Source organism: Malurus melanocephalus, unplaced genomic scaffold (assembly GCF_030028575.1).
Source record: "Malurus melanocephalus ecotype Western Australia unplaced genomic scaffold, MMel_1.1 scaffold_122, whole genome shotgun sequence".
Classification (NCBI taxonomy): domain Eukaryota; kingdom Metazoa; phylum Chordata; class Aves; order Passeriformes; family Maluridae; genus Malurus; species Malurus melanocephalus.
The window spans coordinates 1,159,649-1,174,341 of NW_026623354.1; the positions used below are offsets into that span (position 1 = coordinate 1,159,649).

Consider the following 14,693-nt stretch of genomic DNA (forward strand, 5'->3'; position numbering starts at 1 on the left):
ATTCTCTCCAAATCACTTCCATTGTCTCCTAATTACTGTCTGCTAGATTGAGCCTGAGAGATGTGGCACACATCTCTTTGATATATTCATATATTAAGGTAGAGGATTTTTTTTTATTTTTCTAGTAGATAATTTAACCAAATTGGAATCTGACCTGTGGGGATGGAGGAAACCTAACATGAAATGCTACAAAATTTCTGGTGCTTACTTTTTTCAGACCTCTTTTAACACAGGAGGGCTAGGATGTGATAAATCAGTTTAGATACCAAAGAACTTGATTGGGATACTCAATTTTACTATAATGGCCTAATCTAAAACACTCAGTCCTTTTCAGCTCTTCTATACTCTTTCAAAATTGTTCCTAACAAGGACAATCTCTAAAAATGGGGCATTTGAGACAAGTTAATGACGCTATAGTTACTCAAGATAACCATTACCTGAGAGTACCATTTGCTGCCTAAGCACAAGGCTGGATGCAGTGAATAGTATCAAAGGTGTTCTCTGGCAACTTGGAGAGACTTGAAAAGAAAGAGGGATTTGCCATTTGAGGGGATGTGCAGTTAGACAAAACCACAGGTTTAAAATAACCCACAACTTCAATGTGGAAATGCAAAGTGAAAGAGAAGTTAACCTAGTTTTCAAGTTCACTTCTGCTTAGATTTTGCATCAAGTTCAGCTCCAGGAATTGGGACTTTCCTTATTCTGACTTAATTTCACTTTCAACATCAATTCTTTGATATTTTTATCAGTGCTTTTCCTACTAAGTCTGTTCAAAGACAATCTCATTACACTGATTCCTTCACCCTTTCTCAAAAATTTTCATGCAATTAAATGCCTGCCTTTAACTTACCAAGTGCGATGATATAGTGCTGTATTGAAATATGTATCCTGCATAACTTAACTTGCTGAGAAAGTTTGAATTGTCTTATTGATAAATTAGATTTAAGTGCTCAGCGTGACCATTAGCAATTTCTCCATAATTACGTGAAAAGTTAAAATAACATGAGGAAAGGAGACAGGTTCAGACTTTTTAGTGTTTCAAGGGAGGTTTGTGCAAGAAATGGAAGCACTGAAAACAAGATTTCTCTACTAAACTGGAAAGGGAAATATTTTTAGTTCCGTCCATTTCTGTTCTTTATCAACACTCTAATCACTTCAATATTGAACTGAATCTTGTGCTTTTTGTGGAAGGGAGGGGTAATGTCGAGGGAGTATGGGTAGATGGGGTAAAGTGGTTGGGGTTTTGTTGGGTTTTTTGCTTTGTTTTGTTTTTGTTGTTGTTTTCTAAAACACCATCCATGCCCCTGCCAAGACCCCAACTTTGTGTCCTGAACTTGAGAAATCAAATGCTGTCAACTCCTGCTCCTCTTCCAGTCCATCACCCAGCCCAACTCCAGCTTGCCAGGGAGAAGACACGTCCCTGAGATGTTCTTTGGCACAATTTTGCCCTTCTTTACCTGCTGCCAAGTCTCAATTCCACTTTGGGAGAGGAAGCAGCAGTATTGGAATATCTTTGCAAGTCTCTTTCATCCTGGCAAGGAGACAYGGTTGACTCCATTAGTGATAAACATTAGAACACTGTGTGCTTTTTACTTCAGAAGATTTTGGCCTTCAAGGTGCATATTTACTCTTAATCAATCAAGAAAAATGGAAAGAATCAGGAAAAGCCAAATATATTACATRCAGAGATGACATCAGAAGTTATTGTGTCTTTTATTTACTAGGAAATACAAAGTACAATGTACAATGACACAAAACTTGCTGCCATTTATCATTCACTGGCAAATCAGTCTGTGCAAATAAAGCAATTGGTGGGTAGGAAAGAATCTACCTAAAAATGGCTTCTCTTGGAGGAAAAAAAAACCAAAAAACTAAAAACCAATTTACTGCTAACAAAGCTGAAATTTCTGTTGTTTTGGTTTTTTTTTTTTCCTTGATTGTTCATCAGGATTTGTGATGTACTGCATCACAAGTGGAAAATCTACCTCTTAAAATGTTGGCTCTGGGAGCAATGAGACTGGTGACTGGGAAAAGGCATGGAGTAAAAATAGCATAGAGAGCAGTAGATTATCTTAATAAAAGCATATCCATAAGGAAAGTTGGGTCTTCTGCTTTGAACGAAATTAGTGCTTGCAAGGTGACTGGCCCCCTGCTAAGTGAAAATGTTCTGTCTTGTGTTTTGTACCCATTSATGAGCAGATCTGCCTGTTCAGGATGAAAGGATAAGTGGGTACCTTAAAGTTTGCAACACCTTCCTTAGTTCCATCACCTGGTTTTATTTCATGTTCTTGTATTTAAGCCAGATGAGAATCTGACTCCAAATTTTCACCTGATTTAAATGAAGAGTGGTTTCCTCCCACTCCAAGAGTGTCATATTAGCACAAACGTTTTCAAGCAGTAACATTCTCAAAGTATAGAACTACTTTCTTCTTCCTTTGTGTTGTGTTATCTGACCTTTTATTGGCATTCCAGTTTAATTAATGGTGCATAATTGCATCACACTGCTGACAAAAAGCAGCAATGTTGTTTGCTTTTGTTAGTCAGGGCCAATTATCTGCAAAGTCATCCTTTTGAATTTTCTACAATCAATCATCACCAGTTTACATAAAAAAATAAGCTGTTTCATCAAAAGGGGGATCTTTCTCACTCTACAGTTGTGTACATACGTACAGCAGTGTCCTTTCTGTCATCTTTTTTTTTCCCCTCAAGTAAGTGATGATTGACTAAAATTCACTGGAGTAGGGTTTCGAGTCTTCCTAGAAAAACTTTTCTCTGCAAATTTGAGATTTGAAACCACTACTAGGGGGATTTCTTCTTACAATTAAGGTATTTCCCAATGGGGAAGATGTGCTGCTCTGTAACTGTGAGGTGAGAAGGGACCCCTGAAGGTTGGGAGCAATCCCAGCTGCTCCCTGGGCCACAGAACTGCAGTGACATTTTGTCTCTCTCTGCATGTACTGATTCTCATTTCTGATGGAAACCTAAATTTCTTCTGAATATCAGGATTTTACTTTATCTTTACACTAATGCACATCAAGCCTTTCTACTCAAGAAACAATGAACGCTTTTGAGTCTTAAAAAGCTTGATGCAAGATAAGGAAAAACTACTCTTCTATCACTTCTATCCTCCTGTAGTTTACTTGTAAACTGTTGCTCTTARCAGATCATCTTGACTTTCTGAGTTGGTTTCATTTACATTCAAAATTTAAAAAAAAAAAATATTTAAGTGGGTAGATAATTGTAACTCTAATGTTGTTGATATCATTCCTAGCTGTACATCTGTATAAAATTTGGCAGCTTTTTCCCTTTAAAAACAGCATTTCTCTTTATTGGTTTCAGTGTWATCTGTTTGAAGATAAAGAGCTGAAAAGAAAAACCTACACAAAAAGAAAAGCTTGGACTTTAGAAAAGTTGAACATTATTAGAAGTGGATGATGTGTTAGAAGTGGTCTTTTAAAAATAATTCCATGTCTGTATTTTGTGCAGGGCAAAATAAAGAATGCTTTAAAGTACAGCTGCAGAAATGTTAGATCTTAATGAAAGTRTTGGAAAGACTTCTGCAGTCACTGTCAGTCACTCTGTGACCTGYTCAGGTTCTAAGCAGAGCAGTGATCACAATTGATCATCCATCCTTGAAATGAATACAGTAAATTCAGGAGTGGGATGTGGTCTAGTGGGGCAATGTGGTACTTTTGTTCTTCCCAAATAAAACTGAGCAATGTAATCTGACTATGAGTAAGATCTATACCCCTCAGCAGAGGAACACTTCAAAGCTTTTTGTGGCTAGTACAGTTAATTGGACCATTCCAAAAATCTGTATATCAATCAACAGACAAGTCTGTCCTTTAACTATGCAATAAGTGGTGAAAAGCCTAACTTGGGGTATTTGATCCTCTGTAAAACATTTGCAGGCTCCTTAACTACTGAAAAAAACTTTAATGGGAGTTCATTTAAGCACCAGAGCACTGGAGTGTTTAAATTACTCATCACATGGGAGCAGTGAGGGGACTCCCATTATCAGCAAACCTAACTCGAATGCTTTCYTTATTTCCTCTTCCTGAACCCCTGTACCCCTTGGGTGGATGCTACACGTGCACTTTTGGGGCATGGGGTGAGTACAGAGGGCACAAGAGTGTCTGGCACTTCAGTGGCASAGACTGTGCAGATAAGGTCACTTTGTGACGTCTTGTGAAAAAGAAATCAAATCSTCTGCTGCTCTTAACCAAATATGACAATGGGCAAATGTCCCAGTGCTGGAAATGCTGGAGTCAAAGCAGGGCCTTWGAGCAGGTCAATTATTTCAATTATCTGGGATTCATGATGAAAAACAGCAGCAGCCTTCAGGAAATATGTGAGAGTCTGGCAACTGCTTGATCAGTTATGACAGTYGCTGCCAAATATCATGTCCCATCAGGCTTTTACCAAGGGAAAGCTCAGAACAGSTGGAATATTTTAGTTACCTGTGATACCATCACAGTGCTCAGGAGATCCCACAATTGCCTGAGTGAGTGTGACRTCACTGGCAAATATCACAAACATCACGTGGCAATAAATAATCCCAGCACGGGCAGAGGGGGAGTGCACGGAGCAGATGGATTTCTGCAATTATTTGGGTCCCCTGATGAATAAGAATTTCAGCTGCCATCAGCAGGTCCTGTGGCAGGCAAGCAGTAACTGCACTGCCATGRCATAACTTTAAAATCTGGTGTGGTTTGAGTATTTCCACAGCTGTAAAGCTCAGATTTGTCTTGGCACTGGCTTGAACCACAGCCACCTCCAGTGCAGAGGGGGGAACATGAGAAAATTGTGTTTGAGTGCTTCCAGTACTTCATGGTTTTGCAGTTTGTTTTCACACTGCACAGAGAGCATTGACCCAGCACCAAGCTTGCTGTTTGCACCTTTATTTATTTATTTATTTTTTTTTTTTTTTCAGCAGTCGGGTAGGGAGAACTAAGGATTATTTTATGTTGATGCAGAACAGAAAGCAATAGCTTAGATCTGGTTATTAATAAATTTAAGAAGGCCTCAGCATCCAAAAAAAATCCTTAATTGTAGAATATATTAGGTCCAAAATCTGATAGGCCTGAAATTTGTTGTGAAAAAATTATTTAACTGCACACCCCCTCATTTTGCCTTGAGTCTTGCTCTAGCCTTTTGTTAGCACACTCTACTTTAATTTCTCTTTTTATGTTTGTCTTGATGTTAAAACAAACTTGCCATTTTTGCTTTTTCAAGAAGATACGTTGTACTTTATATCACCATCCCCTTTCAGCTAGAAGTTTTTTTATTGACTCTGGTGCACAGAAACCTAGTTTACACATTAAAAGCTAAAGAACAAAGGACACTAAAGGATTAATAAACTTTAAACAAAGGGAGTTGTTTTTGCAAACCAAATCCCATTTCAGTTCTATCAGATTTAAAGTCTGATATCTGCTTTGGTTGGGCCTTGAAGGCAGAACAGAGAGTCAATAGGATGCTCCTGTTTGAGCTAATATGACTTGTTAGCATCTTTCAAAAGTTAATGTTATAAAGGATTTGATTTCTGAACCCTTCAGTAAATTTAAATCCACCTTAGCACAGAATTGATGGAGAAGTCTTTTTTTTTTTTTTTAACCCTGTTGTTCAAACATAGCCTACTTGTGGGTGCTTATCATTTATGTGAGAAGATGGATGTYGAAGAATTTGTACTCAGAATTTGAATATTTTCCATTCTTACATTGGAAAAACTAGATAGAACCATAAAGTGAGAATCCTGTGGGCAATTGAACTGTATTAGTTCCAGGATTATATAAAATACAGCTATTAAATGTTTTTTGGACACTGAGGAGGGAAATCCCCTCCTAAATAAACAACTCMTTTTTCCTCCCCATCATCTTGCTTTGACATAATTAGTGAGGGGTATTGATTGCATTCCATCCAAAGAAAAAGTAATCTTCATAAATATCCTTTATCTGATATTTCTTTCCTATTGCAGGGAAAATGGCTTCTAATTTCAGTTCAAGAAATTACTTTTGATAGGAACAAATATCACAAACTGATGCAGAAATTTGATATTTTTCTCCATTTCCTACTGGTTTGAAATCTGCAAAGTACCAAATGCTTGTCACTGCTGGTCATTTCCATCCAAAATTGTCTAGAAGTTGCTGAGCCAATCCTCCTGCCTGTTTTTACAACTTTAGTGTAATGAGTGGTGTTTTAGTGGCATTCATGTGATTACTGTTTGAGATCAGCTCTCCTTTTTTTTCTTCCCTTCCTTTAATATTCTGACCAAACTGTGTTAACTCGGAATAGTTCAAAATCAGGTACAGATTTAAGCTGTTACACATTTTGCTGTTCTGTTCAGATCAGGTTTGTGTCTTCCCCTGTGAGTCAGAGCACTAATAGTTACCCAGCTGCCTTAAAAATCAAAGACTTTAAAATATTAGAGTTGAATTATTCTCTTTCTCACTTGTGATTCACTTAGCTAAGACAGGAGCAACTTTCATGCTTTTCTTTGTAACCATCAAAACTTGAAATTTGCTTTGGAGTGACTTTTTTTTTTTGGAAGTCCTTCAGAAGCTTCAGATACAATGGTAATAAAATTAATTATTTCAAGTCTTGTAATAAAACAATGAAGACTGACAGCACTGCTTTTAAGGGGAAGGTTTTGTGGTTTGGTTTTTTTTTTTTTTTTGTTTTGGTTCAGTTTTTTGTTTTTTTTTTATGCTGAAGATGGACTGTCCTCTAGTTTAGTGTTTTCATTTGGTTACAATAAGGCACAATTGACCCTTAATTCTAGAAACAGTTTGTGTTTCTAAACCGGGTTTGGCAGGATGGTGCAATAGCAGAAGCTTGGTAGCATCCAAAAAAAGAAATAAAACTTGAGTTACAATGGCTTTAGGTGAAAGAGGGCTAAGAAGTGAAGAATAAAAACCAATAAAAGCAAGGAACTGGAGGTGACTGTAGGGATTTAGGCTGAAAAGAGGCCTGGGATCCAGAATGGACARAGAGGCTCTGGAGACCAAACCAGAGCTGTGAATGATGCAGAGGAAGGAAGCAAAGACTAAAATCTTAAACAGGCTTGTGGAATTAAATAGGAGGGTGGTAGGGAGAGGCTACTTGCAGAGGAAAACATCAGGACATGTTTGGACAGAAGGAAGAAAGGAAGAAGTGAATAGATGACTCAAGGAAAATATTTTTTTAAAAGATAGAAAGGACTGGAAAACTTCATATATATATAAAAAAATAAGTTGGAGGAAGTGTAAGTGAACTAGGTGATGTGGAATAACAATGGACAGGTAAAAGAATGGTTTGTKTGAAACCAAGATGAGCTGACACCTTTTATATTTTAGGCAATCACAAGTTACAATTGCAGGGTTTTTGCTTCATGCTCTATGGCATTATTATGCCCCATTAAATAACTGTCTTGTTTCCTCCCAGAGGAAACTTTGCTTCTCCCTACTCCAGGAAAACAATTTAAGTAGACACAGAACCTCCTTGTATTTTAGAGTTTTATATACAAAGTGCTTGGTAGTTGTGTAATATACAGATAGGATTCTATATTACAATTTTTATCCCCATAGAAATATTGTCCCAGGAAAGCTAACAGGTAGTCATTTTAAACAGCTGTCAGCACAAGGGAAAAATACTGTGTTTATATGTGTGGTTTTCCAGAAAGCCTATTTCACCTTGAAACCCTTTAGCTAGAGAGTTGACCAAAACTAAAACCCCAAAAACCGGAGAAAAAATATGTTTCAGTGTGCTGTGGTTTTAATTGAAATCTCTGAATCCATTTTGCACCTTTGACACAATGCTCTCATACAGTGGTCCTAGAGATAAAGAGGTTGAAGATTGTATTTGAAGGAATGAAGATAGTTTTTATTGGTGTTCTTTTAGGATCGGCCTCAAGGACTGAATAATGCTCCCAAAGAAAAACATTTGGATGAAGATGACTGAACATGCAGATCCAAAGGCCTTTTAGGATATGGTGAACCTTTGGCCTTGGATGAAGAGTGTTCTTGGATGAAAGAGCTCCAGCTGAAAGACTTTGTCTTTGCCTTTTGCCTTGAGAATTGCAAAGATATGAAAGACATAAAGGAAGCAAAGATTTGCAGCTGAATTCTTGCAGGGTGCAGTTGAGTGGCTGACACTGGCACAGCCAGCCTGCCTCAGTCCTGTGGAATGTCACGTGCTTGTACCCCTTATCAGTCTCCTGGGACTCCCAAAATCCTCACACACATTTTTACATTTTTCTGCTGTTTGCAAATCATATTAGCAAATTTTAATTGCATCGTTTTYGTAGTGATGTTAGCACCTCTGGGGATTATGTGTGTGATGTGTGGCTCTAAAATGCAGAAAATACTTATTTATGCTTGGTTCTTCAGATTGTWCCGTGCTTGTACCTGCAACTGAACAGGCAGTTAACTAATAATCTTAGCTTTTCTTCACAGTTAATGACTTGCCTAAGTTTAAAATGGCAAGAGTTCACTAACTGAGTCAATGAGCTGACATTCACAAYGTGGGCAGCCACGGCTGCCTGGGCATTCAAACAGATTTCTTCCTTGAACCTCTGTGTTAAGTCAATAGGAGGATATCTTTGTACATTTCCTGACTAAATATTCAATACTTGAAACTTGATTGTACATTTAATTATTTCACCTCTCGAAGTGTCCTTATTTTCACTTTATAATAAAACTGCAGCTCCGCTAGACCAGTTATGTTTAATATCTCAGAATGATTTGGGCCACAGTGTTTGCTAAGGTTGACCTTCAAAGTGTGTCTGYATAACCACGCTGGTTACCTAAGTAATTCTTTTAATGTGTAAAAAACCAATTACTGCATACAGAGAAATACTGTAGCAAAGTTAAAGGGCTCACTTTGCCTTTGTCTCTCCTTGTATCAATCCACGAGGAGAGAGGTTTAGTGATTTTTCAGTGTCCTGGGTAGAGTTACGTAATTCTCCTGTTGTCACACCAGCCCCCACATGGCAGTACATTGTGCCAGCTGGGCTTGCTCAGTAGGTCTGCAAGAATTCACAGTATCTCTGTTCTAAATGTGAGCCCAAGCCCATGTAGTCACCACACTTGTCAAAGGACAGACCTGAACAGAAAATTTCATTAAAAAAAAAATAAAAAAAAAGCATCCTCCTTCAGGGTAGCTTAGGTGTGCCTAGACTTCCCAGATGAGGACATGTTAATTCTCCTAAAAGCGCTCTACAACTTGGAGTTTTTCTTCATCAGCTGTATTTTTCTTGCCCTCCCAGCTGGTCTAGCTTTACAAGTGCAGTTCTAGAAGCTGTTTTTAACCAAGTAGRGGCTTTTCCATATGATGATATGGASAACTGCCTCTTAACAGCCCTTAGCTTTTTACCTGAAGAACTGGTAGACAACAGCCTGTCTTCAGCTGTGACTTTGTTTGCTTGTCTTTTCTCCTTGTGTCTCCCTGTGTCTCTTCCTCTGCCCCTCTGTCCTTAACAATTCATACAAATTGTGCATGACCACTGGAAATGTCAGTTACTGCAGGTTCTCTTTGCTGGGCTGATTAACACGAAATAATTCCTGCTGAGGTTTTTATGTGTGTGTTCATGTGTGCAGATTGTTAACAAAAGCTGCTGCCAACTTGTAAAAWTGTATTGAGACTGTTGGAATGTGTGTATACATAAGGAAAGCTAGAATGTAGGATATCCAGGTGCTGGACAGTTAAACTCCACTGTTTGTCATTGGTTGTTATGTACTGATGCTGTTTTGTTACTGACTTAATAAAAGGAACCCTTACCAATGCTTTGCTATTGAGTAGTGTGTATGGCAAAGAGGCCCAGGGGATTCTCAAATAGAAGATAAAATACCAGAAGATGTGTCTGGCTTGACCAAAGGAACATGTTTTTGCATTGATAAATATATTTGTGACTTAACTTTTCTCTGTTGCCCACCATTAAAATWGAGCAGCATTTCTGATTTTGAAAATTTCTTCCATGTCAGACAATGTCTGTGTGGCTGTGCAGTYTTTCCTAATATTGGAGTTTCTGTTTCTGGGCCAGCAGGGGAGTATTTGCTCTTTTTACAGAGTTATTTTCCATGTGATTGTTGTAAACACTTTGCTGAAGATAATGAACCAGGGAAGTTTGCTGGTTGGGTTTCAGTCCAGCTTAGTGCTTTGTTTTTCTGATGCTGGAGCTACCRTGCTCTGTTAAAGATCTGTTCCTGCTCATTAGAGGTGAATAACAGAATTATACCACAAGATGTTTCCATTTTTTGGTCAGATATTCCTCATATCCACTTTTTTTTTTTTTCACCTTGTTTTAAGCATCAGTGTTGTGTTGGCAAAATAGTGTGGGTTCATTTCCTTGGTCACTTGTGTAGCTTTGTCTCCCTTGGGTAGAAAMTCCTATGGTTCTTTACTACTCCTCTACCTAATTAAGAGCACTATTAAYCCATTATATAATTCTAAAGGAACATGATGGGGACAGTTCCTAGACAATCTTGCATGTGAGGATTTCACCTTGTATTTCTCTGTTATGGACATGTTTAGAAGTTCTTTACTTCAATCAGCTCTGAGTGGTCTGTTTTCATATAGAAAGGAAATGGGAAAAGAAGTCCTTCTATGAGGTCCTTTTCCTTATTTTTTTTCTTTCATTTTTCTTTCTTTCTTTTGGGTGGAAGGGGTGTATAATGAATCTCCCTTTTGACTTCCTTTGAATCTGAACTTCTGTGCTTGACTTTCAGTTAGGAGGTGATCCAAGATGAGACTTATTCACCTTTTGTCTGAAAACATTGAGCCAACCTTAAACAAATTTATATGGGGGCTTTCTTTTTTCTCTTGTTTTATTCTGTTTGCTTCTGTTTGTCAGAGAAAAGCACAAGGGGTGACACACAGAGTGGGTGCCTGTTATTGGGGATTCATTTATCATGAAGACACARCATAACAAGATCCTGAGGCTGAGCCTGAAAGTCAGAGAATTTGATCAGGAAAGATGATGCACATTTTCAGAAGCCAAAGTATTTTATTATTGGAATGCATCATTCAGAGAAAATGATAGATTTTCCATTAGTGGAAGTCTTTGATCAAAACTGTATCTTTCTAAAAAGAGGAGCTGCCTCAAGAGCAAGCAGCCAAGCTTGATGCAAAAATTATTGAATGAGGGAGGTTTGCCCTTTCCTTTATGCATGATGAGTCAAATATGGGAACCATAATATCACAAATGGTAGAAGTTATTGTAGAAAAGTAAGATTACACTTTTTCAACAAAGGTGACACTTGGAAATAATATTTAAATCAAATCTAAAGTAACTGCACCTTTTGCTGCTGGCATCAGAGAATGACCAGTGGTGGAGTTAATTTTGGTAGGGTAACCTTGTGAGATCTCAGTGATGCCTGTGAGGCACACAGACACCTTTGTGCAGGCAGAAGACTTGGGAAAAAATAAAACTGCAACAGCTTTTATCTTCACAAGTCAGAACTATATGTTCACAGGGGTGATGTTACTGTGGATTTTCTCCTTTAATGGCTGGAACAGTTACCCAGAAATACTTGGAGGTTCTAGGTCCTTTTCAGGCTGAAGGGTCAGCAGATCTTTTAAGCAGTGCATTTACTTACCCCTCATCTCTTTAGTTTCAGTTTTACAGCCTCAGTTTTTAGATAAGAGATACTGGAGAAATTACCAATTAGAACTGTGGTTGTAATAATCTCTTGTCCTACCAGATCTCTTTTCCTTCCTGGGAGAGTTGGAACCTGTTTTTTACTGCGTGTATTCTTTTATTGTGGAGGTCTGGCACTGTAAATGTGGTCACATTTTTAACTTTTATTGTTAAATGTCCAATACTCCTCCTTCAGATYGGAGCAGCCACTGTGCTTTCACGAGCCACTATTGCTACATGATGGGGGAGAAAGGGGAGAGAGCAAAAGGATCTGCAGGAGATGATTTTCCTTTGGGAGTTGGGGAATGATTTTCCTTCGTCACATTACCAGGTGGTTTTTTTGAGAGCCTGAAAGAGGCAATTTGCTCCTGGAGAGTTTCTGCAGGCAAAGCATGAATGGTGAAAGGCTCTTGACACCAGGACCAGGCACAGCAGCTCTGCCAGTCTCCTTGTCCCTTTTTTCTATTGTCCCATGTGCTCCTGGCATGTCACAGCCAGCTTTGAAGGCAAAGCCTTTTTGGGTGCGTGAGACCAGGCTGCAGCTCTGGAATTGGTCTGTAATTCTTCTCCTTTGTGTTCTCAGCTTCGTAACGAGCCACGCTTCCTCCTCGTTAYTGAAATGTCACGTTTTGACACTTCTCCTTTGTATGAACTTTCATATTCTGTTGTTCTTCAACAGTGCTTCAGCAATCTTTAAGGTCCTTTCCAAGCCCTTAACATTCTATGAGAAGTTCTTAGCTGTGGTAGGATAGGTGTGTGCTTCAGAGCCTTACAGCTGCCTTATTTCATGCTGCTGCCTCCGAACAAAAAGGGTAAAATACAACTTTTAAAAGAGCAAAACTCAGACTTGAATATTGTGATTTTTTTTTTCCCCTCCTAGGTATAGTTAATGTTACCTGAAAGCTTTTCAGGGGACCTTGGGGGAGCTCTCTGGAGTTAACATGCAAATTTGAGGAAAGCATGTGTCAATATAAATCCTACCCCAACTTTCCTATGGAAGTTTTTACACAATTTTCAGGAATGGATCTGGCAATTTARGCGTTACTTATGAATCTTCTGAGGTGGGATGCTAGAGGAAGACCTTGTGCTATTTTATGACTTAGCTTATATCTTGGTAGGATAGGAGGATTTTTATAGATGTGAATATCAAAACAAGATGTTTCAGTGGCCATGACTTAAGGAGACATTTCTTTTCCCCCCTCAAGAAAACCATCTTCTAAATTCATTGTTCAAACTGAGATGCAAAAGCTTTTGTAAACCTTATTTTTTTCCATTTCCACCTCACCTCCCAAGATTTCATTGCCTTCTCACAAGAATATTTACTTTGTGAAAATATCCCCAAGAAGAGATGCCAGAAGTGGTAGTCAAGTGATTGGCTTCATTTTGTACCAAGTCATGCACAATTTAGTTTTCAGATAACACAAAAAAAAAACCCCAAACAAGCCCAAAATGCAATATAAGTTGTCAAAAAGCTGACACTCTAAATACCAGAAAATATTAACATCCATTGTCAAGAAAAATACAAAGTATGAATCACTCCATCTCCGTGACACATTTCAAAACTGCTACACACAGCACAAACCATAGTGTTTGGTGCTATCAGGGATAATAGTACTTGAGAGTTCCTCTCTGAGCACCCAGCATTGCTACTAAAATGGTTCAATTGTCTTGGCTTACACTCTAGAGCTGCAGGAAAAAAAAAAAAAAAAAAAAAAAGATGTTCTGAGGTCATCTTTGCTAAAAATTAAAGCCGATAAAGAATTATTGTTAATAACTTCAATCCGAGGGGGATATTTTCAGTTTTTTAATATTATATTCTTATTGTAAAACAAAAATTATATCTACGTATAAAATTTTGATTCATTTTCTTAGTACCTTGCAGAATATTTCTAATCTGATATGCCCTTTTATACCAGTTCAGTTATGTCCTGCACAGTCCTGTTTTTTAATTCCTTCTGTTGTCAGGTTCTTGATAGGCACATCAGGAATGATTCCTGTACTCAGCAGCCATGTCAGTCCTAAACAGAAATATGTCAAGAAAGGCTAAAATATAAAAATTTTTCTTGTCTGAAGAGCTTATGAGGAATTGTTCTTTAGCAAGTCGATCACCTTTGATTTTTCTTGCCTTGCTCCTGGATGGTGGTCCCCTTTGAGCAGAGGGAGAAACAGCTACAGGGAGAATGGGAGAAGATGAAATTCTTCCTCTAAGTGCAGTCAGCACCTTGTTTCAGTTCCAGGGAGACATGATGAGTATCCAGCAKGGTTCCTCTGTATATTCTGGAACAGAACAGGACTGTTTGGCAATACTGAAGGGAAAAAAAAAAACCCTTAGTTGTAAAGACTTGCGTGGGAAAACCAGTGTTACCTTCAGAGAACACTGTTCAAAAGAGAAATAAGCACAAGAGTGGAAGATTTTAAAKTATATAGGGTGCTGGTAGGAGGAGATTTGTTTTATTTTTTTGAACTTGAACTCCTTCAGGCTCAGTGTTGCGACCACTTCTCTGAGATTCAACTCATTTTTTAAAAAAATCCTCTTTTTGGTGGGTGTTTGGTGGATTTTTTTTTTTTTTTGGTGGTGTTTGTGCTTAGGGTTTTTTAGTTTTTTCAGGGTATTTTTGGTGGACTTTTTTTGTGGGGTTTTTTTTCAGGGGGTGATGTATTGTTCTGCTCTTTTTGTTAAAGGCAAAAAAAAAATCACAATTCATTTTACCTTTGTGGAAATATAGACATAGTAGTAGAGAAAGCATTGTGACATCAATCATGTATTTATTCTATTTATAATTCATATGTAAGAAAGAAATGTAATTTCTGCTTTTAGTGCTGACTTTTWCCCTAATTGCAGGTGCACAGTTCCTGCCTCTGTAATGAAAAGTTAGACAGAGGAATCTCTGGGAAAGCTGATTGCAAAATYCCTGTGGTTACTGAATGTGGATATGGAGGAGGTAGCAAGAAGGAGAAGAGGGCATAGACTATCATAAGGCCTATTATAAATATATTATCCTATTTAAAAGAAAACAAATTAATTGCAAATCAGAAGAGTGAACACAGATCCTTGCTTACATGGCCTGGCACACAGAAAGCA

At 38.1% G+C, this 14,693-nt stretch overlaps 1 protein-coding gene across 3 annotated transcripts in view; it reads left to right on the forward strand.

Annotated features, from left to right (window-relative positions):
- ATRNL1 (attractin like 1) overlaps positions 1–14,693 on the forward strand; it is a 415,015-nt gene that overhangs the window by 324,747 nt on the left and 75,575 nt on the right. The window contains exon 28 of one of the 3 annotated variants that reach the window (XM_057370290.1): positions 7,876–9,738. The exons of the other annotated variants lie outside the window; for them this stretch is intronic. Coding sequence (XP_057226273.1) covers positions 7,876–7,935 — 60 coding nt within the window. The 3' untranslated portion in view covers positions 7,936–9,738. Of the gene's footprint in view, positions 1–7,875; positions 9,739–14,693 lie in introns of those variants that run through there. 3 annotated transcript variants of the gene reach the window in all.